The sequence below is a fragment of the Polypterus senegalus genome, chromosome 9, assembly GCF_016835505.1.
Source record: "Polypterus senegalus isolate Bchr_013 chromosome 9, ASM1683550v1, whole genome shotgun sequence".
Classification (NCBI taxonomy): domain Eukaryota; kingdom Metazoa; phylum Chordata; class Cladistia; order Polypteriformes; family Polypteridae; genus Polypterus; species Polypterus senegalus.
Genome location: NC_053162.1, coordinates 33,310,862 through 33,338,664, shown reverse-complemented (window position 1 = coordinate 33,338,664; position 27,803 = coordinate 33,310,862). Strand labels below are relative to the sequence as shown.

Sequence of the window (27,803 nt, the reverse complement as noted above, 5' to 3'; positions counted from 1 at the left end):
TAGTTCTAAAATGTACATGACACAAGCTCTTCAATATTCCCACGCCAACGGGTACCTTTATTTTTTGGTTTGTTCTGACTAGACATATTTTTTTCTCCACTTCCCCTGGGTGCAAAGCCATGCTTCTGTAAGTGCTGGTCCTGCATTGAAAACTCTGTAACTAATTAAAGGAAAAAAAGAAACAAAAAAATAGAAAAAAATAAATGAGTAAAATGTGTAAAAATGAAAGTCAGTGTTGAACAAGACAAGACAAGACAAGAAAACCATTATCATTACCACTGGTCTGTTAAGATTCTTCATGACAGAAGATAAAGGAAAAGAGCGCATCAACTACACAAGTCACTCCATTGTCACTCTGCCTCACGGCTTTTCACAAGCACAAAAAGAAACGCAACAAAACTCTGTCACCACCAACAAAAAAAAGTAAACACATACAAAAAAATAACTACATAATAATCCAAGAGTGAGGTACACAATAGACTACAAAGCAGTCATTAAAGCTAAGAAAATACCAATAATTAGACAGAAACACAAGAACTGGTTTCACCACAAAGAAAATGCAACCTGCTGAGGAGAGAGAAATTGAATAAGGACCACTGACCTGGAATCACATCACAGAAGGGTACAAGACGAGTGTATTCCATGCTGGCAAAATTACACACCAACTTGCCGTTGATAAAGCCATTCCAATCACCAATGGGATGGTCCTGAAAACAAAAGAAAACCCCTCATATGATTACAGCTACAAAGTACAGCTACTTTCTAAGTTAAGAGTTGCTTTTAGATTTGGCTATTAATGTTGCCTCAGTCTGGTTAAAGGACCAAACAAACAGGAGGATTAACCAGACAGATTTAGGTAAATCCAGCTGCTTGAACTTGTACACCGGCGTCAGTACCGGCGGGCCTAAACCACTAGCTGCCAACACAGGACCATAATCACCAGAAGTGTCACCTCCCTTGGAGGGAATAAGCATGATCTCAGGAGATATAATTAGCTAGAGATGAAGTGTGGATCAGACTGATCTCAGTTCCTGGGAGGGGTTTTACCAACCCTGGCATAACCAAAGAACACAGGTCAGAAATAGCTTATGTGCAATATCTGGATAACGTAGTAAGCAGAACAAATCAAGCGGCCATGCTTCATCTTTAATTACAAGCATTTTAAACAGATATCCAGGATATCTCACTCACATATTACTTACTGGCACCATCTCCCCTGGTGTCAGTAAAACTCAAGGAGCTACAGTGCCTATAAAAAGTATCCACCCCCTTGGAAGTTTTCACATTTTATTATTATACAACATTGAATCACAGTGGATTTGACTTTTATGACACCAATCAACAGATCCGTTAATGTCAAAGTGAAAACAGATCTCTGCAAAGTGGTCTAAATGAATTACAAATATAAAACCCTTTAATATGACACACCTAAATAAATCATCACTGATGTTATTTTCAGATGTTGTTCAATGGAAAGCACCTGCCTGAGGTTCTACTGATTGTAGCATAAATGGACCCGTGTTTGGAAAGGCCATCTTGTGGCGAGTCTGTATGGTGGCCTAACCTACACAATGATGACAAAAGAACACTCAAAGCAACTCTGTGAAAAGGGGATTGAAAAGAACAAGTCAGGGGATGAAGACAAGATACACCTTGGAGTCCAGTTAAATCAATCACCAAGAAATGGAAAGAGTAGGGCAGAGCTGGAAATCTGTCTGGAGCAGGCCAACCGCAAAAAACTGAGCGACTGTGCAAGAAGACAACAAGCCAAAGAGGCCAACAAGAGACCTATGATAACTCCTGAACAGTCACAGCTTTATGGGAGAGGGGAAAAGAGAAAGTCACTGCAAAAAACAAAGGGCACAAGGATGATTCTAAACGCTTTTTAACACTTATAGTCTGCTTGCTTTGTTCCAATTCAAATGATGTTTTGTTAGTTAATTAGTTAAGTTTGTTACCTCGCTTCGATTTCAAGTTAGTTTGGTTAAAAATAGAAAATACAGAAAATTGTGATTTTTAAAATCAGTTATTTCTACGTATTAGAAAAGTATTATAAGCACATGAGAAAAGTAGACACTATATTTTACTAAGCATGAAGATATAAGAGTTAGGATTAAAAAAGACTTATGCCTACATATTTTTTACTTTTCTGTAAGCTGTGTAAGCCCATGCTGTAAAACGCCTGGGGTCCTAGAAACTATTGAAATTGTCAGAAAAAAAACTGAAATGTAGAGGTGCCAGGTAATTTAAAGGAACTACTCTGGGCATCTCTCTGTCTCCTAGGAGGATTCGTTTTGCCGACATGCTTGCCTCGCTTGTGCATTGGCAGCAGGAGAAAAAGTAAAAGGGATTCCGCTTTGCCAATGTTAGGGCTAAGTGACTTTGTCTTTCTTCTGAGGTTTCGTTTCTACCGACGTGCTGGGCCCTCTTGCGTTATTAGCAGCTATGCGAGTTTTCTGTTTCCTCGGAGGCGGAGCCCTTACCCCGACTCCACCTCTCACTTCCGGGCCAGACAGAAGGCACACTCTTCCACACATAGACGTTTATATATAAGATGAGCTAGAGACCACCAATTGTTTATTAAGTCAAAGGTTAGACGTGCAGGATAACTGGAGAAAGATGCCCTTGCAGAGAGAGAGAGAGAGAGAGAGTGCGCGTGTGAACTCTTTGGCTGTAAATTACAGTAGCAAGCAAGAATTGTCCTGTCCTTATCAAACAGATAAGATAAACCGAGCAGGGTATGACACCCCCTTTAACTAAGAATTATTGGTGGAATCAATTAGAGGCAGGACTAGAGCAATGGAATGCTAGAAGTGAGATGAGGAAGAATAACGGCTTAAATGATAAGAATTGTAATAAAAAAGGAGCCCACTGCTGGGAGCTCATTGTTCCATCTTAAGCGAGTCTGTATGCGCGCCATACAATAAAGCTTAATTCTGCTGTCTGTTCTGAGGTCTCCGAGTAACTTCATTGGGGCTGAGGGCGCCCCTGCCGTGTCAGCCTGCTTCAACAAGAACTACACATATCAATAAATAACCAGTGGGCGTGCCGTGGAATACTTTCACTGGGCACAAATATATTTTCCCCCAGGAAAATATGTCATGGCAGGTATTTGCACAATGCTGCATTTTCCATAATTAAGCAGAAGCTTATTTTAAAATTATGTGCTACTAAGATTATGTGTTGAAGGACACGTTTCAAACAGCCAAAATGTACAACAGAAGACAATCGCTGCTGATGGCCTACACTGACGTGCTTCAGTTTTAGGAGAGCACACTTATCACGTTACTTTTATTCAGCTGCATATTAATGCGTATATACTTTACAGTAGCCAGAATGTGAACATAACTTCAATTTAGTTTATCTCAAATAATAAGTCTATTATCTTAAAACTTATAAAATAAACATTAATAACAAATATGTACAATAATTGATTAACACTGAATAACATGTTAATGTTAGTATGCACATTGAGAGGAAGCCCCTGCCTGCTCACACGATGTGTTCATCGTGTAAGATTAGGATGTCTGATTTGTGGTCTCACAGGGCTCTGTTCTTGCCACTTCTATACGTGTTTTGATCGAGTCAATCACAAGTAAATTTACACCAACTGCTCTCCAATTACGTTGGTGGAAATCTCCGTGACTGAATCAGGTGCCGCTCTGGTTGAATGTTTCATATGAATTGTGTTATATTTGTACCTGTGTGTGTAATTTTTTTTTTTTTTAAACCGTTTTATTGTTTTTAATGTTCCATGTTAATATTCCACTCATTATGCTATAAAACAGATTCCCCAATTACGGAACAGTAGAAGTGCACAGCAACTACCACAGCACACAAAATGTCATGCAGAATGCCCAGTATTTCATGTAGTTAAATCGGTCCAGGGCCGGATCACATTCAGGCCTCTTGTGAACTTGGTACTACGCCGAGACCTCCCTTTCCAAATGGTCTTGGTACAGTTGTTTTATTCCGCACCCAAGAGCAATTGGTTTGTTCGTATCTACCTAAACCCGGGTTCTCAAACGCTGGTCCTGGAGGGCTGCAGGTTTTCATTCTAACCCTTTCTTAATTAGTGACCGGTTTTTACTGCTAATAAACTTCTTCTGAATTCATTTTAATTGACTTGTTTTTTTAAGATTTGTTCCCCTGAATTTCTTCATCAATCCTCTGAATTGCTTCATTTCTTTCCTTAACGGCACCAAAACAGAAATGAAATGTGAAGTGAGTGAACCAACAGAAGAGCAAATAAGCGAGGGCCTCAAACTCCAGCCAATTTAACTCCAACCAGCTACTTAATTAGGCACAGATTCTTGTTATTAATTAAATCCATTCTTTAATTCCATGGCTTGTTGCTGCTCTCACTGTGCAATAGCAGACATTTCAGAAACGGTTGATTTTCTCTTTTCTAAGAGCTCTGTTAAAATGTTTTGTGGACCTGACCTCAACATTCCTGAAACCTTCATCTTTCTTTACGTTCAGATATGTAAACATCTAAACAAATTCCAATTCATATCATGTGATATGATCTACTGTTAAATTCTGCTCCGTACTTGTAAAATTTTTATTTTTATACTGTATTGAGGATTTGTTCTGTTCTTTTTGACACCCACTGCACGCCCAACCTACCTGGAAAGTGGTCTCTTTTTGAACTGCCTTTCCCAAGGTTTCTTCCATTTTTTCCCTTACAAGCGTTCTTTTGGGAGTTTTTCCTTGTCTTCTTAGAGAGTCAAGGCTGGGGGGCTGTCAAGCGGCAGGGCCTGTTAAAGCCCATTGTGGCACTTCTTGTGTAATTTTGGGCTACACAAAAAATAAATTGTTTTGTATTGTATTGTATATTGTATGATGGGCACAGTTTGCTGGTCAGGTTTTGGCTCATTTGGTCTGAGTATTCAAGAGCAAATCATTTACAATTAATTCAATAGTTAATTAGCAGCAAAAAACAGGTTACTAATTAAGAAAAGGGTTAGAATGAAAACCTGTAGCCACTGCAGCCCTCCAGGACCAGAGTTGGGGACCCCTGACTAAAACTAACTAGACTAGAGTTCAAAAGGAAAACTGGCCCAAACAAACTAGGTATGAAAACACCTTAAAGTCAGCTGAAAGAAGGTTCTGTCATCTGATAAGACTAAAAATGAGCGTTTTGTTAATTAAAGTAAACACCATGTTTATCCAAAGCACACCATCTCCATCGTAGAGCAGCATCTTTTTGAAGGGATAATTCACTGCAGGAGGCCCATGAAGGCTGGTATGGGTGGAGGGTAAATGAATGCAACAAAATATGGGGAAATCCTGGAAAAAAACTTCAAGCAGTTTGAAAGAAGCTTATGAATTAGGAGAAGATTTGTTTTCCAATAAGGCAACAACCCTAAGCATGAAACCAAAACTACACAGGGATGCTTGAAAACAACAAGGTTAATGTCCTGGAGTTAAAGTCCAGATCTCAGTCCAACTTATGACTGGACTTGAAAAAGAAAGAATGTTCACACACAATCCTTATGCAACCTGACAGAGTCTGAGCAGCTTTACAAAGGAGAATGAGTAAAAACTGCAGTGCCCTGATGTTCAGAGCTGACAGACCGAGACCTGAGCATATTGACTCACGGCTGTTATGGCTGCCAAAAGGTGCATCTACTGAATATTGATTATTGAAAGAAGTAAATAAATACTTATGTGGTCAGTTATGTTGTGTTTTATACCTGTAATATTCTTAGAGGTCAAAAAAGCAACTTAAATGCACTATGATTCAACTTTGTGTGAAAATAAAACAAAAAAAGTATTCACCCCTTTGCAATTTTTTATAAGATATTGTTAGTGGTTGGTTGTGGGGATCTACAGTAAGACATTGTTGGATGCAATTCTTACATCACTTGAGTTAGAATCTGCTATCTATGAAACCTATAGAGCCACCACTAGCCTTTTGGGGCTCAGGTTATTAACTACATGATATTGTACTTCTATAAATACATTGTTAATTTTTAATATGACTCATTATCACAAAAAAAATGTGATATCTCTGTATTTCATGAGATAACAAAACACAAATGAAAAATGCTCCAACTTTCAAGGTAATGTCTAACATGAAAGGTCATCCAGCAAGCTTACTTACCATGTCTACACCCACAAAGTACTCATAGCCATCATTCAGGCTCAGCATGTCACAGTAGATAACTGTGCCATACTCTTTAGACCCGTCCTGAAGTTTCACCAACACTCTAGAATTTATCTCCAGAGTAAAATATTCTGGGTCTCTGGGGTCTACTAGAGGAGCATGATCAGATTCCACATCCTGGTCTTCCTCTTCTTCCTCCTCTTCCTCATCCTCATCTTCCTCATAGTCCTCCCAGAGTTCAAGTTTGTCCAAAGCGACAAAAACGCCACACTCGTCCTCACAGCGAAAGATCTGCTTGCCTTGATAGGATCCATCTGTGAAGCCGTGGCCTCTTCCTTCTTCCTGTGGGTCAAGATCATGAATAGTCAGTCAAGAAGAACAAAGATGTTCCCTCAGAATGATGCACCACAATAGGCAGTTAGGCTCACAGGCTTCTTTCACACCAGTTTCACCAACCTTCAATACAAATATACAGAACAGTGGGAAGACAGAATCAAACCGAATACTTTTCGTTTTAAAAACGTGAGCCCGTAATCAAACATCATAATATCTCAGAAATTAGGATAAACATTTGGTTTAGTAGAAGATAAATACAATTAAATAAATAAATAAAAATCAGTAAAAAGATCTCCTCTCCTCTAATGTGAAACAATTAATAAACTGAGATGGATTTTTCACCTAAGAGTGGGAATGCACAGAAGTCCGGTTTTGACAAATTACTCTGAGTGGTGGCAGGCAGTTAACTTATCTGTGGCTTAGACATCTGTCAAGTCACAACTACAAAAAGTTGACACATTCTTGCAGTGGGCAGATGAAAACTGTTGACATAAATGTTCTTGTTTAGTCACTTTAGAGAGGGGTTCAATAAAATGTTACGACTTACTAAAATTGCAGGCTTGATTTACTCATTCTTGATTACGAAGTGCCTTTAAACAGGGGTCCTCAATCACGGTCCTGGAGGGCCGCAGTGGCTGCAGGTTTTTACTCCAACTAGTTTCCTAATTAGAAAGCAGTCCATGCAGATAATGAAACTTAGCATTGAACTGTTTGGCTTGTTAATGCTTGCATTCATCCGAGAGCAATTTGAATTGCACTGTGGAGTTTCCTTCTGTGAGAACTTTATCCAAGTGCTTTGTGGATCAGAATAGGTTTAAACTTAATGGCCCATCCAATTCTCCTCTCATTCATTTCTAAACATTTTTATCACAAATACTTCATGGTAAGCATGTGAGCTGGAGAACTGCTGGTTTATTGGTTATCTGCATCTCATTATTAACTAATGTCTGATTAACAATTGAAACTTCTAATTTGAAATCTAAAATAAACAAAAAGGGTTCTGAATGGTAGGCAAGAGAACTAAAATTCATCTATCCATCCATCCATCCATCCATCCTCTTCCGCTTATCCGAGGTCGGGTCGCGGGGGCAGCAGCTTAAGCAGAGAGGCCCAGACTTCCCTCTCCCCGGCCACTTCTTCCAGCTCTTCCGGGAGAATCCCAAGGCGTTCCCAGGCCAGCCGGGAGACATAGTCCCTCCAGCGTGTCCTGGGTCTTCCCCGGGGCCTCCTCCCGGTTGGACGTGCCCGGAACACCTCACCAGGGAGGCGTTCAGGAGGCATCCTGATCAGATGCCCAAGCCACCTCATCTGACTCCTCTCGATGCGGAGGAGCTGCGGCTCTACTCTGAGCCCCTCCCGGATGACTGAGCTTCTCACCCTATCTTTAAGGGAAAGCCCAGATACCCTGCGGAGGAAACTCATTTCAGCCGCTTGTATTCGCGATCTCGTTCTTTCGGTCACTACCCATAGCTCATGACCATAGGTGAGGGTAGGAGCGTAGATCGACTGGTAAATTGAGAGCTTTGAGAGCTAAATTGAGAACTAAAATTAAGCCCAAAAAACAAATTGCTTTAGTAGTAAATAAAAAATTGGTTAAAGTGAAAACCTGCAGCAACTGCAAACCTCCAGGACTGTAATTGAGGACCTCGGATCTACAAAATAACTAAAATTTGTATATGATGAATGAAAGCACTAACAAGGCACGGAGTTAAACACCAACTATCATTATCAGCAAGGAACGAGTTCTAATTAGGACACTGGCTGGAATGAAAACCCGTAGGACCGGGATTGAGGACCAGTGGCTTAAATGGATTTTTTCAAAAATAACAAAGAGTCCACACTTGAAGAAAATTTTATCTACACTATTATAATGCTATCCGCTGGCAGAACAACACATTAACTCTTTCAGGGCTGATATCGACTTTTGTCTAAAATTCTGGGGTAGAGGACAGTAACCAGCTGTAAACTGCAACAAAACTCGCCCTTACGTTTTAGTTTGACTCTCTTTGCTAGAGAAGAGTTACATAGCTTTGTTGATTTATCCTCGATTCCCTACATGTGCATGAGTAGCGAAGAGCAAAAAACCTCCAAAATGGCATCAACATCTGGCAAAACTGCAAAGCGAATGTGCAAAGCAAAATACTCCATGGACATTTTATGTAATTTCATTAAATAGGACTGTGACTTGTGGGCACGGTGGCGCAGTGCCGCCTCGCAGTTAAGAGACGCGGGTTCGCTTCCTGGGTCCACCCTGCGTGGGGTTTGCATGTTCTCCCTGTGTCTGCATGGGTTTCCTCCGGGTACTCCGGTTTCCTCCCACATTCCAAAGACATGCAGGTTAGGTGCATTGACGATTCTAAATTGTCTCTGGTGTGTGTGTGTGTGTGCGCACCCTGCAGTGGGCTGGCGCCCTGAGTTTGTTTCCTGCCTTGTGTTGGCTGGGATTGGCTCCAGCAGACCCCTGTGACCCTGTAGTTAGGATATAGCGGGTTGGATAATGGATGGATGGAGGACTCTGACTTGTCAGACTCCAAGTTTGATGGAAATGATCTGGAGATATCGAAAACGAAAGGTATCAGCATCAGCTGATCGTGGTGCTGAACACGTTTATGCAGCTGATGCGCCGACACCAGAGTTCACCTGGGGGGACCACCACTTATGATAACAAAAAGGTACAAACTATATTGCGTCACACTGCGACCACCACCCACTTGCTGTGTGAAGACAGCCAGGCAGCCAGCCCACCGTGCATTCCTACCCCCATTGCTGCCAGACATGCCGAACATGTGCCATCAGCAGCCACTGCACATAGCAACAGACGTTTTATATTGAATTGTGTGAAACCATTGCTTTGTGTGCTTTTCCGAAAACTGAGTTTTTTGGAAAAAATATTCAGCCCTCAAAGAGTTAAAGTTGCCAGATCCTACCGAAGCACCACACGTCATTACATCTTGCTGTTTCAGATGCTTTTGCATCAGGTGCCCCCTAGAATTCCCATGGCAGACCCTAATTTGAGAACCTCTAAGTCAGACTACAAGCTCCATATGTTTTTAAGGACTCTTTATTTTTGTGTCATTGCCAAGTTTCTTCCCCATCTCTTAGGCACACAGGTTTAAATAAAGTAAGCCCGTATATTAATTTGGCCCTTGTTATTTATTGTGACAGCCTTAAAGCTAACAGAGCTTCAAGAATAAACATGTTCAGAAGTTTCACAATACATGTTAAAAATTAAGACTACACAAATGACAACATTCACTTGGGAGCAAAGCAATTTTCATGCCATCAAAAGACTACAGTTTGTACGACAGGTCCACTTCATTGTGATCAGTTGTTTAGTATCTGCTCATGTGTAAGTCCTTTTTAGTTTCTGTTAGTCAGGTCTTATTTAATGTTGGCCTATATTCTCTCATTGATGTGTGAATTCCTTTCCAGTGGCAGAGTGTACTGTAGGGCTATCTGATCGAATGTTGCTATTTCAATATAAAAAAAGGTTTGCTTTGAAGGCTAAGGCTGACAATCAATTGTGAAAGCAAGGTTCTTCGATTTACCTGCGCTAATTTTGACATCCCGTTGCTCCAGACATGCTTTGCAAAGTTGCAGAATTTTCCTGATGTTTTTGTGATTCACTTCCACATTCAGTCTTTTCATAATTTTAAATGGTTAGCTTGTTATCTTAGTCAGACCCCCTTTTTTCCTTTCCCTGCCCCACTGCTGTGCACTCTGATCTACAACTGTGCTCTGAGCATTTTATCTAAATCTCCTAAACCTAAAAGTATAGTTTTGCATCTAACTCTGTCCATTTACTCTTAAACCTGAGATCCCTGACTGTTTAATGGCAAGACCATCTCATTAAAGCAAATGGAAAATAACTGTCATAATTCTGATTTTCCTTTTATTAAAGTGCATTAAAACACCAACTTTCAACTTGTCAGCAAACATACCATGTCCCACAATTACTCTATGATTGTACGTGGCTGCTGGCTTGGAAAAAAATGCCTAAAACAATGAGAGTACAATTAAAAACAAACATTCAGGCCACCTTTAGTAAAATACAATATTGCTGGATCTCTAACAGAGGGAACAAATGTAGAACGTGATCTGATGCTGTGAGACAGGCCACTGGTGCCATCTGGATGTAATTCTGAATGCAGTAAGATACCCTTCCGCTGTGCATTGTACACTTCCTAAGTATTAAAACAAGTCTGACTTCAACCTGCCTGCCTGCTCTTTTACTTTGCTTGCCATTCTCACACGACCGCTGTCTTACTAACTGACCTGAATTTCTCCTGATATTAAATCGCTCTGCCCGAGTCCATTTGGCACGGAGACATGTCACAATACGTTTGCACCACAGGACTCCAGCCGAGTGTACAAGCAGGGATTCATGATTTGCAGAGTAAAACAAATTATTATAATTATAATAATAATGTCTCTATTATAAAAAAAAAATCTTGGGGAGGCACACTAGGGAGACGAGACATGATCTTCTCAGAAGACAATTTGAAGTGCCGCGAGAGACACTTTAACTTGCTCCCAGCTCTTAAAACAATGACAAGCAAAACACACAGCTTGCAGCAGATAATCCGACCAGTTCTCCTTCCGTGCGTTCAGCCACCCTAAACCCCCTTTACAATGCGAACAGCAGAGATACGAGGGGGCAAAAAGGACAGCAGCTATACAAGCTTTAAATAGACTGAAGGGCAGCGCCCCTCTTCACAACGCCAGCAGCGTTATACATCTTGTGTAAGAGATTTAACCACACCCAGGGCCGGAAATAAAGAACAAGTATTGTTTTTACAACGTCGCGCAAGACTAGGCAGTGAGCCATCATTTAAAACAAGTCCACGGACATCTAACCTAGCAGTTGTTGGATTGCTGCTGGCAGACACACTTCATGTGCTCCCAGCTCGTAAATGCGACAAGCAGAACAGGCAGCTCGCCAGCAGCAGAAAGACAGATGATCCGATGGCATCACCTTAGCGTGCATTCAGCCACCTTCCTTCACAACGCGAGCAGCGTTATACGTCCTGCGAGAAAGAGATGTAACCATGCCCGGGGTCGGAAATAATGGACAAGTATTGTTTTTACAAAAGTTTTTTAAAGTAAAAGTGAAAATAATTCATATGTAACAATTCCCATGAAAATAATTTCTTTATATTGTATATCTGGTAAACCAAACACAGGGGTGAGCAAGCAAAGTGAGCAAGGGCAGAGCCCCCTAGTAAATAATAATAATCTATACTAATAAAAGGCAAAGCCCTCACTGACTGACTGACTGGCCCCATCTTCACGAAATTTGGTAGGCGGCTTCCCAGCGCTAACCGAAACTGATGTACTTACTTATTTTGATGGTATGACGCCACTGTCGGCAGCCACATTGAACTTTCCAACGTCACCAATTTTCTGACTTCCCGTGTAGGTAGAAGGCTGACCCCCATCTTCACGAAATTTGGTAGGTGGCTTCCCTGCGCTAACCAAAACCGATGTACGTACTTATTTCGGTGGTATGACGCCACTGTCAGCTGCCATATTGAACTTTCCAACATCACTAATTCTCCAACTTCCCGTGTAGGTAGAAGGCTGAAATTTGGCAGGCTCATTCCTTACAGCTTACTTACTAAAGTTAAGCAGGTTTCATTTCGAAATCCTACACGTAATGGTCGTCCACCATGTTGAACTTTCTTATTTATGGCCCCATCTTCTTGAAATTTGGCAGGCGGCTTCCCTGCAATAACCGAAACCAATGTACATTCTTATTTCGGTGGTATGATGCCACTGTCAGCCACCATATTGAACTTTTCAACAGTCTTTGTTACTTATGGGCCCATCTTCAAGAAATTTGGTACACGGGTTCCCAACGCTAACTGAATCCTACTTACGTACATATATACGTCCATAGCCTGCAGCTCAGTCACCGTGTGAGGTGGCGTTGGGTCCCCCATCCCAACACCTCCCACGTTGTTGGCTGCCTGCCTATATAAGGCCGTCCGTCGCTCCGGTCTCTACATTCCCTTCCTTGCTTCGCCACAAGTAAGCTCAGTGCACAGCTTGGTCATATTACAACCAGAGAGCCGAACTGACAATGTGGTATACAAAGAGATCCTTAACAAATAATTATTGGCATATTTTTCCTCAGTTTAAAAAGGTTTAATTTTCTTCTTAATAAAAATGTTAATGTATTTCTTTGCCACTGCGAAGCGCGGGTATTTTGCTATAATATATATATAGGATAACCTTCCCACAGCCCTAATGTTAACCAGAGTGTAACGGGGCATGCAATGGGCATTTCATAACTGATGCTGAGGCCATTTTGTGATGTTGGAACCGAGGTCTGCAATTATACTCTGTTGACCTTTCTTTGGCTGCTTTTATGGCTCGCTGTCCCAAAAATGACTTGCGCACCCAACCATCAATACTAGACTGAAACAAACACAACGGGATTTTGATGGCTCATTTATTTTTAAATAACAGTTGTTCGAGTGCCACTAGGATTCTTTTTTTTGTTTCTGCTGTTTCTCCTTGCTATTCTGGCCATAATAACAATAATAATAATAATAATAATAAAGCATAGAATAATGGTATGTACAGCACAAACATACATGTAACATCTAGAATCTTTAATGCAAGTTTGAATATATTTACTTATTTTTAAATTACCGTATATACTTGTGTTTAAGTTGTCAATGCTGATAAGTTGGGCTTGATTTTACCGTATAATTTCCTTATCTACGATGGAGCGTTCGATCAGAAGAAAATATGAAGCTGGTTTTAAATTAAAAGTTGAAGTAGCGAAAGAAATTGCTAACTGAGAAATGTCCCATTTCACAGACTAGTCATAATTAAGTACTTCTCTGATGTAAGAATAAATAAAGCCCAGTGCATAGTTGTGTTACTACTAGTGTGAAGTTCAAATGAGTTACAATACAACCTGACATTCACATATTGGAATCTGGATTATGGTACATTACAAAAAGTGTTTTCATTTTATTTCAGATATAATGTGTTTAACACGTTTATTTGAGTGCGCTATGGTCTGATGCATGTTCAGGGGTTCTTGTCTTTTGTTTAAACTGGCCAATACGGTAGAGAGTCAGCTTCCTAGCCAGTAGTTCTATGGTTAAATGACGTGTATGTTGCCTTCCTTCATTCAACATGGAAAACACATTAGTATATTAAATACTGAGGAGCCAGAGTCAGAAGCATCAGAAACTAAGGAGTTGGAGTCAAAGGATTTATCTACCGACTCCACAGCCCTGCTCAGGGGTACACTCATTCTCTGACATATCAAAATCTCAGAACACAGCTTTCTTGTCACATCGTCATTTTTTTCCCCAAAGAAAAGGCAGGCAATGAAAACTTAAAACTTCAAATTAGCCGTCATGGACAATCTGAGAAACAGATACATTTGGCACAAGCATAGCTTCAGAAACATTAAACAACCATTGTGCTGGCCCATGGGAGTTCCCTCTTTGTACTCCATGACATTTTTCAAAAGATCTCTTACAGCACTGAGTTGTATTTGCCCATATCCTCTTACAACCCAAGGGCTTTAAAACAAGTTTAAAATGGGAGTGACGGTTGTTATGTTCATGACACCACATGAGGAGAACTTGGTCAGATTAATTTTATGCCTATTTCTTTTTTCAGCTGTATGCAGGAGATTCCTAACAAAATGCAACCAAACAAATATTGGTGCATTATATAAAAAGGGGGATCAGGCAGCCCCAGTAACTATATACTTAGCTTGGCATTCTTCGCCCAAATAAATAGGCAGAATTATAACAGAAAAGAATAGATCCAATTCTCTTTTTTCATAAATGCAAAGAATTCAGTAAATGAATATTAACTGAGAGCCAACAAGAGGAAAATGGAGTTCTACTAACCTAATATAGTTTAATGTGGCAGCATTCAATAAACTGATTTTTTGATTACAATGGGCCAAACGATACCAGTAACACCTTGGCTTTCAAAAGGACTTAGATGTAGCAGCTCACTGGAGACAGAAGATTTTTGTTCTGCCTGAAGTCAGGTGGATCACTCCGAGTCCAAAAAGCACACATTCAGTGTGCCGAATGCCAAAACAGTTAAAGCACAGAAAATGCAGTGTTACAGTGCAAGGCTTTTGTTTTTAATTAGTTGGCGTCAACAGTGGGGGCCCAGCAGGAAGTCAATAATCCATTTATATAAATGTTTTCATTAATTTGGTTTCTTAGCCTGCTTATTTCATTTCAGGGTTTTGAACCTAAAGCGAAATTAAGTTAACCAATAAGCATACGGCAGGCTAACATTGTGGAACATCGTAAAATAAAAAATTAAAAAAACTACTTAAAGCCCATTTTTTAAATTTGGCTTTTTATAAAATCTTTTAGTTGAGCTCTTAATAGAATAAGTAGGCATAATATTGTCTTATTATTCAAGGATTTGCAATCTTTACTAATCTCTACTTTTCTCCGCTTCCTAATGTCGCCACCACCTGACTGTGATGCTAAAATGAAGTTGAGTGCCCCGGCTGTCCACGAGACCCACCGCATTGAATCCCCTGTGAAGAAGCCTGGAAACGGTGAGAAATGATTTATGTACATTTTTGTTAAGTAGAATGCTCAGTGGGGGACTGGGTGGCGTTTTGGCCTTAGGGCGCCTGCAGAATTTGTTTTTTCTCCAACTTAACTGGAGTTTACTTTTTATTGATTCTGTCCTCCTAGCCTTCTGGCCTTATCACCAGACTACTCTTTAGAAACTTTCATTATGATATTATACAGTGCATCCAGAAAGTATTCACAGCGCATCACTTTTTCCACATTTTGTTATGTTACAGCCTTATTCCAAAATGGATTAAATTCATTTTTTTCTACACACAACACCCCATAATGACAACGTGAAAAAAGTTTACTTGAGATTTTTGCAAATTTATTTGAATTAAAAAAAATTGAGAAAGCACATGTACATAAGTAGGGCGGCACGGTGGCGCAGTGGTAGCGCTGCTGCCTCGCAGTTAGGAGACCCGGGTTCGCTTCCCAGGTCCTCCCTGCGTGGAGTTTGCATGTTCTCCCCGTGTCTGCGTGGGTTTCCTCCGGCGCTCGGTTTCCTCCCACAATCCAAAGACATGCAGGTTAGGTGGATTGGCGATTCTAAATTGGCCCTAGTGTGTGCTTGGTGTGTGGGTGTGTTTGTGTGTGTCCTGCAGTGGGTTGGCACCCTGCCCAGGATTGGTTCCTGCCTTGTGCCCTGTGTTGGCTGGGATTGGCTCCAGCAGACCCCCGTGACCCTGTATTCGGATTCAGCGGGTTAGAAAATGGATGGATGGATGTACATAAGTATTCACAGCCTTTGCCATGAAGCGTGTGATTTCTCAGTTTTTTTAATTTTTAATTTTTTAATTTAATTTAATATATACACACACACACACACACACACAGTATCTCACAAATGTGAGTACACCCCTCACATTTTTGTGAATATTTTATTATATCTTTTCATGGGACAACACTAAAGATATGACACTTTGATACAATGTAAAGTAGTCTGTGTACAGCTTGTATAACAGTGTAAATTTGCTGTCCCCTCAAAATAACTCAACACACAGCCATTAATGTCTATCCCGCTGGCAACAAAAGTGAGTACACCCCTAAGTGAAAAATGTCCAAATTGCATCAAAGTGTCATATCTTCAGTGTTTGTCTCACTCTAATGTTTCTGATCATCAAACAAATTTAAATATTAGACAAAGATAACCCAAGTAAACACAAAATGCAGTTTTTAAATGATGATTTTTTTTTGTTCTTTATTTCACCTTATACAATTTGTTGTATCAGGAATTTGTTCATTTTCGCATACCCCTTGGGGTCAGAGTGCAGGGTCAGCCATTGTACAGCGCCCCTGGAGCAATTGCAGGTTAAGGGTCTTGCTCAAGGGCCCAGCAGAATAGGATCTCTTTTGGCAGTGACGGGAATTGAACCAGCAACCTTCAGGATACCAGCACAGATCCTTAGCCTCAGAGCCACCACTCCGCCCCTAATTTTTTTACCCATTAGAGAAAAAAAATATCCAAACCTGCATGGCCCTATGTGAAAAAGGAATTGCCCCCCTTGTTAAATCATGAAGTAACTGTGGATAAATCACATTTTTTGGAAAGCCGAGTTCAATTTCACTAGCCAAACACAGGCCTGATTACTGCCAGACCTGTTGAATCAAGAGGCCAAAAGATCCCAAAAATGAAGTAATCATGCTGTGATCTAAAGAAATTCAGGAAAAGATGAGAAACAAAGTAATTGACATCTATCAGTCTGGAAAAGGTTACAAAGCCATATTTCTAAAACTCTGGGACTCCAGCAAACTATGGTGAGAGCCATTATCCACAAATGGAGAAAACATGAAACAGTGGTAAACCTTTCCAGGAGTGGCCGGCCTACAAAAATTACCCCAACAGCATAGCGACGGCTCATCCAAGAGGTTACAAAAGAACCCAGAACAACATCTAAAGAACTGTAGGCCTCAGCTAAAGGTCAGTGTTCATGGCTCAACCATAAGAAAGAGACTGGGTAAAAAATGCTATGCATGGCAGAGTTCCAAGACAAAAACCACTGCTGATCAAAAAGAACATAAAGGCTCATCTCACTTTTGCCAAAAAAACATCTTGATGATCCCCAAGACTTTTGGGAAAATATTCTATGGACTGACAAAACAAAAGTTGAACTTTTTGGAAGGTGTGCGTCCTGTTATATCTGGCGTAAAAGTAACACAGCATTTCAGAAAAAGAACATCATACCAACAGTCAAACATGGTGGTGGTAGTGTGATGGTCTGGGGTTGCTTCAGGACCTGGACAACTTGCTGTGATTAATGGAAACCATGAAATCTGCTCTAGCAAAAAAATCCTGAAGGAGAATGTCCGGCCATCAGTTCATGACCTTAAGCTAAAGCGCACTTGGGTTCTGCAGCAGGACAATGATCTAAAATTCACCAGCAATTCCACCTCTGAATGGCTTAAAAAAACAAAAATGATGGGTTTAGGAGTGACCTTCTCGAAGTCCAGACTTGAATCCAATTGAGATGCTGTGGCATGACCTCAAAAAAGCAGTTCATGCTCGGAAGCCCTCCAATGTGGCTTAATTAAAACAATTCTGCAAAGAAGAGTGGGCCAAAATTCCTCCACAGTGATGTGAAAGACTCACTGCCAGTTATCACAAGCGCTTGATTGCAGATGTTGCTGCTAAGGCTGACACAACCAGTTATTAGGTTTAGGGGCAATTACTTTTTCACATAGGGTTTGGATAGTTTTTTTCCTTAATAAATAAAATCATCACTTAAAAACTGCATTTTATGTTTACTTGGCTTATCTTTGTCTAATATTTAAATTTGTTTGATGATCTGAAACATGCAAGTGTGACAAACATGCAAAAAAAATAAGAAATCAGAAAAGGGGCAAATATTTTTTCACAGCATTATGTATATATCTCATTCATTAGGTAAAAGCATTAGAACACATTTAAAAATGAAACTATTTATTGAAACCACTTTAAATGCAAAGCAGAAGGCAAACATGGATGGAGCCCAAGGTCACAGCAGGGCGCACTCACTCACACACTGACATCTGATAAAATTAGAGATGGTAATTAAACTCAACCACAGTTCTTTGGGATCTGGGAAAAAATGAGGCATCAGGTTAAAAAAACAATGCAAAAACGGACAGAATTTGTTAACACCATAGACAGTCACCAGGATGAGTCTCATACCAAGCCCCAAGTAGACTTGTCAGGGAGCATCGCAGATCACGATTCACTGTGCTGAACACATTATTTTTAATAAGGCTAAAATATTTCACAAGACCACAGAAATCTATTCCGAGAGCTACACATGCTAACCATGTACTAATGAACATATCCAGTGTTGCCCTGGAGAGAAAGTTAAATGGTAAAAAGTAATTACCCTTAAACTTGATGCAATCAGTATATCATTATAGTTAGTATGGCTTCTAATATTAGCTTCTTTAGATCTATACTACAGTACTTCTGTCTTTTCCAAATTGCCATAAATAAGTGCGGAGACAATACATCCCCACTTGAGGCAGCCAGAGGTCATGACAAAAATAATGAGCCAAAATGCTTAACTAAAGAAAATGTTGTTGCAATCGAGCTCCAGACTCACTGGGCCGCATGTTTTGGATGTGCACCAAATTAACATCATTTTAGACAAAAATCTTTAAAATGCCTATCAGATAGCCTTGGTGTGGTCACCATCACTCTTAACCCATTAACAGCTGTGTTTGATGGACTGTCAAATGGGCTTAAAGTCGAGAAAGACAAATCAACTGTAATTGCCTGTACCTCACTACTGGCACGTATACGTATCTTACTCAACTGGAAGAATCGCAACCCACCACTTTTAATTGGAAAATATAAAATTCTCACATAGAGGATCTGTTCAAAACTTTACAATATGGCAGGATCTAATCAATAACATTTTAGAATGAGCTTCTATATCAAGGAAAAGGATACTCTTCCTTCCTTGCTGCTTTTAAAGATTTGCTTTGTTGGTTGGCTCTCCTCTCTTTCTTTTGGGTGGGGGCTGAATTTTGGCTTGTTAAGACAGACTTGATTGTATGGAATGTTATTTGCTTTTAAGGTTGAAAGGTTAATGTGCTAATTAGCAAACACCGCCATCTCTACCTGTATGGTGCCATTGCTTTGTTAATAGACCGCACTGTACTATTTCATATCACTCACTACTTTGAAACTGTACCTCTTCTTGTCTTTGCCCTTGTTAATATTTATAAACTTCACGTAAAATGGAATTGTGCTTAAACTAAATATCAATTGATTAGGAGACCCGAGTGAGCAGTGTGAGTTATATCCACTCATTTCGGTCACGAGCCGCCAAGCCAAACATTATGGGGCAGCTGCAGTGTGCTATGAGCTCAGGGTGACCCTGTGCTGATCTGGTTTTTAATGGTGTCCCGTTTTCTTAACCTGCCACCAGTTAATACTTAAATCCAAATAAAGAAGCCAACTGCTCTCCACCAAACCTGGTCCCATTTACAATGGCAAGTGTACGTCATGAAGTGTCTGTGTTAATAAAATGTTTAGAAATAAATGAGAGAAAGAGAGAGAAGAGGAAGACCATGAAGTGCAAATCTGTTCTCCCTTATTGTGAATTTTCTGTACAGCCCACAATTTGTTCATAGTATTCAAGAACTTACTAGGCCTTTCAATAATGCAGGGGTTCCCAAACTTTTCAGCTCACGACCCCCAAAATAACCGTGCCAGTGACTCGTGACCCCCACTATCCTCGGAAGTGGTTAAAATATACAAATGTTGCGCGCAACGGTGCACATGCGCCAATAGGCCTATCCAAACATGAGCATGACAACACAAAATAACACAATAGTCTAACAACCATACAATTTTTTTTAATAGTAATTTACTCATTTGTTTATGGATCTTTATGCACACTCCGGTGTCTTTCCGTACCTGAGGACGATGGGCTTTCTGACGGTGGTGCTTCTCCACTTTCCTCCGCTGGCCTATCTGCGTTGTCATTGGTCAATATTAACCAACGTTTCATTTCAACAAAAATAATATCCTAAGCATAAAGCGATGAAAATTACCTACACGTTACGTGCACATGTCGGAATGTTTAACATGGTGCTGTAAATTGATCTGCTGCAACTGATGCCATTGATGTGTCGTTAAACTGTCGTAATCACCTCAGGGGTTGCGATCGAACGGAAAGAAATTTGAAAGGCTGATGGCTTTTTAATTTGTATGTTTTTTTTAAATGTAACTATTAACTACTAGTTTTTATCTTTTGTTATTTACGGATAAAATGTTATTTCTAAAAAATGTTATTAATTTCTAAAAAGTTTAAAAAAAGTATTTGATTTCTTGGAAATCATCTCGCGACCCGAAATGTCTCACGACCCCTACTTTGGGAACCACTGCAATAATGGATACAGAACAGAGGCCACCTTCCACTCGCTGTGGTCCTCTTCAGACTTGCCTCAGTATTTCTCACACTACGTGGGTCACTTGCAGTGTGCTACGAGCTTGGGGTGACCCTGTGTTGATCTGGTTTTAGTACATATTTATAATAACAAGACTAACTTTCAGATTTAGCACAGTGTCATGTCTCTGGTGACTCTTCCTATGAAATCAGCAGACGGATTGGGAGAGCATGGGGGAGGTCATGAAGTCGCTGGAAAGGGGTGTGTGGCGCTCCCGATATCTATGCAAAAGGACGAAGGTCCAAGTCTTTAGAGTCCTGGTGCTTCCTATCTTGCTATATGGTTGGGAGACATGGACGCTATCCAGTGACCTGAGACGAAGACTGGACTCCTTTGGTACTGTGTCTCACCGGAAAATCCTTGGGTACCATTGGTTTGACTTTGTGTCGAATGAGCAGTTGCTCATGGAGTCCCGAATGAGGCACATTACATGCATTGTGAGGGAGCGTTAGTTACGGCACTACAGCCATGTGGCGCGTTTCCCAGAGGGTGATCTGGCTCATAGGATCCTCATTGTTGGGGACCCAATTGGCTGGACCAGGCCAAGGGGTCACCCACTGAACACCTGGCTGCGACAGATGGAGGGTCATTTCCGGAGGGTAGGACTGGACAGCGTGTCTACCTTTGCCAACCGGGATCCTGAGTTGTTTCGCTGTGTAGTGGGAGCAGCAACGCACTGTACCAGTGCATACTCACCAACTTGACATGACTTGACTTGTCAGTGTGCCCGACAGCTGCAGGCTAACAGCAGATCAAAACTAAGATGAAGTGCAGTTGCAATGTGTGCGAGATGGGGAACAGCATTCTAACTTAGACTCCCTCACGAACAGGTCTAACAGATTTAGTATATTGAGTAATGCTACAAAATCAATTCTGCACATATTAGAGAGACGGTTACAGACATGAAAAAGCATATATATGCCGCTGAAAATTTTTGAAACCTTGCTTTAGGATTTATAGACGGACTGAAGCATAACAGAATACTGAATCAAATACAGTATATTTACAGTAACTCAAAGTCACAGAAAGACAAGCAATGCATGGAAATATTTATAGTGTGTAATATAAGAAACAGAAAAATAGAGATCAACACACATTTACCCTTTAATCTTTCCTAAAAGGATGCAGAATCAGTTTCTATAATTAAGAAATCGCTCAGCCATCGTTTTAGAAAGTGCAAACTGAAAGATGCTGCCAGTTTCTTCTAATGCTGTGTTCCTTCAGGGTTTGGGTGGGGGGGGTGTTTCTTTGTGAGTGTCTTCCAGATCTGATTGGAGACATCTCATAACGTCTTACTCAGCATCTGTGCTCTACTGTGAGGTTTGTGCTGCGATGAGCCATGCGTTAAGAATTACTGTCCTGCCTCTCACTAGGGTTATCATTAATTGAACTATTAGGAAAAGCTGGGTGCATAATGAATGACAAGTACCATCTCTTCTGTATTACCTACGTAATTAGAAAATGAGTTACAGCAAAACCATACTAAGAGCCCTACAGGCCCCAGGGTGTCGCATGCATAAATCTACAATGCATGAATAACACATGTAAAAAGAAAACAGGCCAGGGAGTGGTCTGCCTCAGAGACTTACGCCAGTGGTCACTCATACATATGAATGAGGAGCAGCAATGTAATTTACAAGTAACTACATCTGTGTGTTGTGTGGAAGAGCATGAGGTACCGCTGATAAAGAAAAATGCCAGCATTCATTTTTTCTTACATATGCCAAAGCCCCAGAGCATGCACCCAGCTCACCCTGATGGCAGCTCTGCCCATGAGTTACAGAGAGACAATTGTGCTCTAGATATGATCCTGCTATTATTTACCTTTAATCAGCATTACTTTCTGCATAGGGATTACATTTTAGGGACTTTTCATTCACTCCAAGTGAATAACATTTACAATAATGACAGCGACACTCATTTCTTTCTAATGTAGTTTAACGATTGCAATAAGTAGTTTAAAAAACAACAGATAACAAGTGCCAGGCAGGGTATGAAGTTGGTGGTGTAACAGACAAAACTTATGCTTGCAACCCAAAACTGTGGAGATAATACGGCCCCACCAGGGCAACTTTGGGTCATGACAAAAATAGTTAGGTGAATGCTTGATAAAAGAAAAAGATAAATGTATTGGATCTGGATCAAACCCAGATTTTCTTGGTTGCTATCCTATACAACAAGAATGGCACAGTGTGTCTATCAATGGATCACGCTATAGCATTTCTTGTGACTTGCTCAAGCCCCCAGCCTGCCCCAAGTCAAAAACCCGACCTATATTGTGCCAAAATTCAAGACTGTGGACTGAAAACATAAAGACTAAACAAACAAATAGGAAGTGAGCTTTTTCCACAGAGACAAATACAGAAGCCAAATTTATGAATCTCCTTAGCATTAGACCCGAGCATCAGTCAGGCTGATAGAAAGGCACCAAGACTTTTAGTCCCTAGGGTCACTCGGGCATAGGTATAGACACTTCTCACTTAAGATGCAAGGATTACTCAGGCTACAAAAGTGCTAACAGTGTTAGTGCCGAGCATTACTCAGGCAACGGTACAGGCATGTCTTGTGTAAGCATCATGCCCAATCGTGCAATGGTGTAAGATGCTTCTTCTCCTAGCCTCATAATGGCGTCTCGTAAGACACACCTCTTGTCAGCAGTGATGCCGAAGTGAATCGGTCTTCAGGCAGTAAAACTGAAACGGCCAGTGAAGCCAAAAGTGATTCTGGTGAATCCGAAAGTGACACTTGCGTGTGCAGTGTGTTTTTCGTATTATTATTATTTGTACAATTACTAGCCATCCCCGTGGCTCCTCCCATGTAGTAGTGAAATAGGACAGTGAGGAGGGCCCCGCCCGGCTCCCTACTCCTGACATCACGCTTCCTCCTCCCCTCAGCCCACAGCCTCTGTCTTAGAGTAGCGGGAATATATCACTCATGCAAGCGAACTATGATTCTTAGCACGATGAGAGAAAAGTCATGAAATCAACCAGAATGTTTAAGCAAATTCTAGAAAAAACCCGCTCTAAATCCGTTAAGTAGTTCTCTTGCTAGGCGGAGGTAAAGTGCATGCCCCGAGGGTGGTGAGTATGTGAGGAGGGCTCCGCACCCCTGCAGGTCTCTCGGATTTGCGCAACTAAATCGGTACTGCAAATGAACTATGATTCTTAGCGCAATGAGAGAAGTCGCAAAATCAACCAGAATGTTCAAGCAAATTCTAGAAAAAACCCAATTTAAATCCGTTAAGTAGTTCTCTCATTCGCTCGCTAAGCAGAGGTAAGGTGCACACCCTGAGGCTGGTGAGTAAATGAGGAGGGCTCCGCCCCCCTGCAAGTCTCTCGGATTCGTGTGAATAATTCGGTACTGCAAGCGAACTATGATTCTTAGCACGATAAGAGAAGTCGCAAAATCAACTGGAACATTCAAGCAAATTCTAGAAAAAAAATTACAATCTAAATCTGTTGAGTAGTTCTCTCGTGAAAAGCGGACAGTTATATATATACACACACACATACAGAGAGAGAGATGATACTTTCTACTCTTCTGACTATGTACTTTAAGTGTTCTGCACATTTTACAGTAGAAAGATTTGATTTAATAAAAATGTCATTTTTTTTTTGAGAAAACGTTAATGGTGAGGAAGTTAAATGACCAGAAACAGGCATACTTACCAATAACTCAACTCCAAACCAAATCCCCAACAGGGCACGCTCTGGCATCAAGGGTCCTTTATACCGAACGACCCCCGGGAGCTTGTCATCCCCTGATCGCAGCAGGACTCGCACCTTGGACCCGCAGTCTATTTCCCGGGCTCGTTCCAGCCGTGGCTTGTTCTTAAAGAGGCAGTAACGCTCCTCACAGTTTGTGATGGCAAAGAGCAGTTCTGACAGCTTCTCATCAATTTCAGTGACGTCCTTTTCATCAATGCTTAGGGTTACATTGGTCTGGTCCAAGATCTTCAAGCTCTTCTTTCCTTTGTTGGTCGGAATGGGCCTTCCAAGAGAGGAATGCTCCTGACACGCCTGACCAATGCTACCACGGGGGATTTTTACATACTTCTGTGGCTGCTTCTCTAGTAAGCATTCCTGCAGTACAATATAAAACTTGGGGTCCTCCCAGAAGCTGGTGTTGGGCTTCTCTTGGTTCCATAAGCCCGACGACATTGTATCACCAGTATGAACTGGAGGTTTCTACATAGTAGAGGGGACTGCGTCAGCAGTACGCCTGAAACAGAAGAATGAGGACATAAATCACGACTCCATTGAGGTGAACAGTTCGAGTTTATTCAGCCATGAATGCCTTCTTGCTGACCCCAGATGACTCTGTAAAGAGACAACATGTAGTATGTCAGCTCAAATTAAAATCACACAGGGAGGGCACACAAGGCACTTTTTCATCTGGCTATGTCACACCTACACATTTCACATTAGTCATTGTTTTGATGCTGAACTTCCTTTGCAGAACCCAAGTGATGCTCAATAATATTTTCCTGTGTAGTGCAGGAAATGACACACCTTTTGACATTACACAATCACCCTTGAACCACAGCACACAGAACAGGACACTTGACAAAGCAGTCTGCAGTGTGAGCGGGAATGCACCACATACCGTCTGAGGTGTCCTAATGACACAGGTTTGGCTTATTTAGATCGCACAGTACACCTTACTTTATTTTCACTTTAAAAAGACACACCACACAAATATAACACTTTTAATATTGAAAACAGTAATATTAACTGGTGTGCAATTACTCACAGGCCTTGGCTGACTTAAAAAAAACAAATTGTCAAACTTGGGTCCATTCCATCCTTCCTATCAAACCGTAAAGAAGCATTGACGTAGCATGGTACAGCAACACAAAAAACAAGGTTAAAATGCTTAATTTGCCGCTCATTTTTTTCAGACAGTTTTCTAAATCAAGCAAACAATGAAACAATCTGAAGATGTGACAAACTTAAAACAAGGGCTGCATATGACCTGGTGCAGGCTCAAGGTGGCAACTGGGTGACACTGACCCTCGAGGGCTCACTGTGCTATGATCATCAGCTACATTTAACTGATGGGTTTGAAGGCAGTGGATTCCAAATAACAGAACTGCTGGATGAATCACAACAACAGAATACTGGGCAATCTGCCACCCAACCTGCTGGCGCACCAGGGTCTCACCCAACATTCACACTTTTATAGTATGGCTTCCATAACATAACTACTTTGGCCACATAACTAAAAATATATCCATGAATTTGCAGGTACTGACTTACACCTACAGTACATTCATCTACAATTCCAGACAGCACTTATGACAGAATAGCAATAAAGGTAAGTGTGATTGTACCCTTGAGCAGCTAATGTGTGTAACATCTGGCTGAAATGTTGCATAAACCCTTAGATGGTTGTTTCCAAATAGATCAGAACGGCCGAATTCGAGTAACAACCACCACTGCCACTTACCCTTATTATTTAGTCCGCCACTGCAAAATGAATGGATACTAATTAGTAACAAACATTACACCATTTTTAATGTGTATATGTGCTAGATTCCAACACAAATATACATAGAATATTTATGCAAGCACCAACAAGAGTCAGCCTGCCCAGAAGAGATTTGTGGACAGAGTATATAAATATTTCACCAAGTATAATTTTGGAGCTCACGTCGAAGTCACACCTATTAGACGTAAACAAGCAAGCCAACAGACATCTGACCCTGAGGGAAAATTAGCAAGGCTGCCCCAGCCAGACTATGACATTTCACACGACTGGAAGAGCACAGCGACATCAGAAAGAAACTGGAAACTCCCGAGTTGTTGGCGATGTGACTAAAAGAAAAAACGGCACGCATGACGTCTCGGAGAAACAGAATCCGTATACACCATGTAACTTTGGGTCTGGTGGCCACTTCAAAAGCAATGTACTAGACAGAGACATTGCTAATAACAGACAGGCCCGGCGATCACCATCAATTATATGTCAAAGCATACCAAGCCGACCCCTCTAATCATCCCTTCAATTGCCACTCGAGTTGTTCAATCCATCGCCTAAGCTTGATGCATCATCAATTTTCATTCCCTTCTCGTTCGACGCATTAGCAATGTGTATTAAGTGTCCTTGTCAGGTTTCACACACCAGCTCTGTTCCCTAAGCTAACCCACTCAGTGTCACACTCCCACATCACAAACCCAATACTGTACTTCGCACAGCCGCACCTTGCCAACCTGTAACCCAAACGAATCACACGCTCGCACTGTCTTTCCGCATCTCTCTCATTCCAGCCCCCGTAGCTTCGCTCACCTGAAGCTCTATCGCAACAAGAGCCCTATGTCGCAGAGAACGCGACTACACACCGTCAGCTGATGCCATATTGTGGTGCTTAGTTCAGCCATGTCCAGAACTGCACCGTGGAACCGAGATGAGACTTCCAGAATCACCTTTCTCAGTGTGCAGTTTATTTACAAGACCCTCCGAAATGATAGAAGTGCATTCGGACATCACTTGCATCTGATTGGTTTATCACAGAGTCCTGGATAATCTCTATTGGTTGCTGAATCGTTCAGTTCCTTTTATTAATCCTCCCACAGGGGATTTCCGACGTTCGGTTGACTAGAATAGGCGGTGACTAAATCAGGAGCGGAAGTGACGTTTTTCTGCTACGTTCGGCAACTTGTAGAAAGGGACGTAAGACTCGTTGCTGTGGGTGAACTCAAATATAACGTAAAAACGCATTTTTAAATTACTTTACTAACTTCTGATTAGGAACGTTAAATGTGTACAAAAAATAATGCAAAGCAGTCGCTCAGTATGGTTAAACGGCTAATATTCTAACAGTAAAGCGTGTGGCGGTCATGTTAGCTAGGGGCAGTCCCTAATGCAGCGGCTTTAATTTTCATATTTCCACTTGTATTGCACGCAGAGTTGGAGTTGTGCACATCCGGCAACGAGAAGAACAGAAAATCGAAGGCTCCCATATAAGATAGACAGAAGATTACAAATGTCTTTTCGTGACATGAAGCTTGAAGCAAATTGGTGGTATAACAAAGTAACGCAACAAGTAGGTTATAATCATGTTAGGTTGCTATATAGTTTGGAGGAGGAGGAAAGAGAGAAAGGGATCAGACAACTGTCAGCCTCATATTAATAAACTTATTTATTTACAAATATCACATGCTGAATGCTTTTCCAGTCCATTTCACATCTAGTAACTTGTTACAATGTCCAAACCGTCGACTGACATTGTGAAGGGCTTCAGAGGGTTAGTCTTTCCTCCAGATGACCAATCTCCACAACCTCTTCTGGTGTCAGTTTGTTTCCTCTCAACCTTAGAAAGAGAAGAGAGAGTCTGTCAGGCAAAAATACACCTTCAT

At 41.1% G+C, this 27,803-nt stretch overlaps 2 protein-coding genes across 6 annotated transcripts in view; both read right to left on the bottom strand.

Annotated features, from left to right (window-relative positions):
* cylda (cylindromatosis (turban tumor syndrome), a) overlaps nucleotides 1-26,961 on the bottom strand; it is a 60,520-nt gene extending 33,559 nt beyond the window's left edge. Inside the window, exons 1-5 of one of the 5 annotated variants that reach the window (XM_039762885.1) lie at nucleotides 26,734-26,961; nucleotides 24,114-24,764; nucleotides 6,110-6,454; nucleotides 602-707; nucleotides 56-160 (exon numbers count right to left, since the gene is read on the bottom strand). In XM_039762885.1, coding sequence (XP_039618819.1) covers nucleotides 56-160; nucleotides 602-707; nucleotides 6,110-6,454; nucleotides 24,114-24,605 — 1,048 coding nt within the window. In that variant the 5' untranslated portion in view covers nucleotides 24,606-24,764; nucleotides 26,734-26,961. The remainder of the gene's footprint in view (nucleotides 1-55; nucleotides 161-601; nucleotides 708-6,109; nucleotides 6,455-24,113; nucleotides 24,765-26,733) is intronic. The other 4 variants (XM_039762881.1, XM_039762882.1, XM_039762883.1 and 1 more) reach the window with 4 other exon arrangements.
* Nucleotides 26,962-27,568: 607 nt separating this feature from the next.
* Nucleotides 27,569-27,803, bottom strand: part of nod2 (nucleotide-binding oligomerization domain containing 2) — a 59,947-nt gene continuing 59,712 nt past the window's right edge. The window contains 1 exon segment of the mRNA XM_039762880.1: nucleotides 27,569-27,757. Coding sequence (XP_039618814.1) covers nucleotides 27,685-27,757 — 73 coding nt within the window. The 3' untranslated portion in view covers nucleotides 27,569-27,684.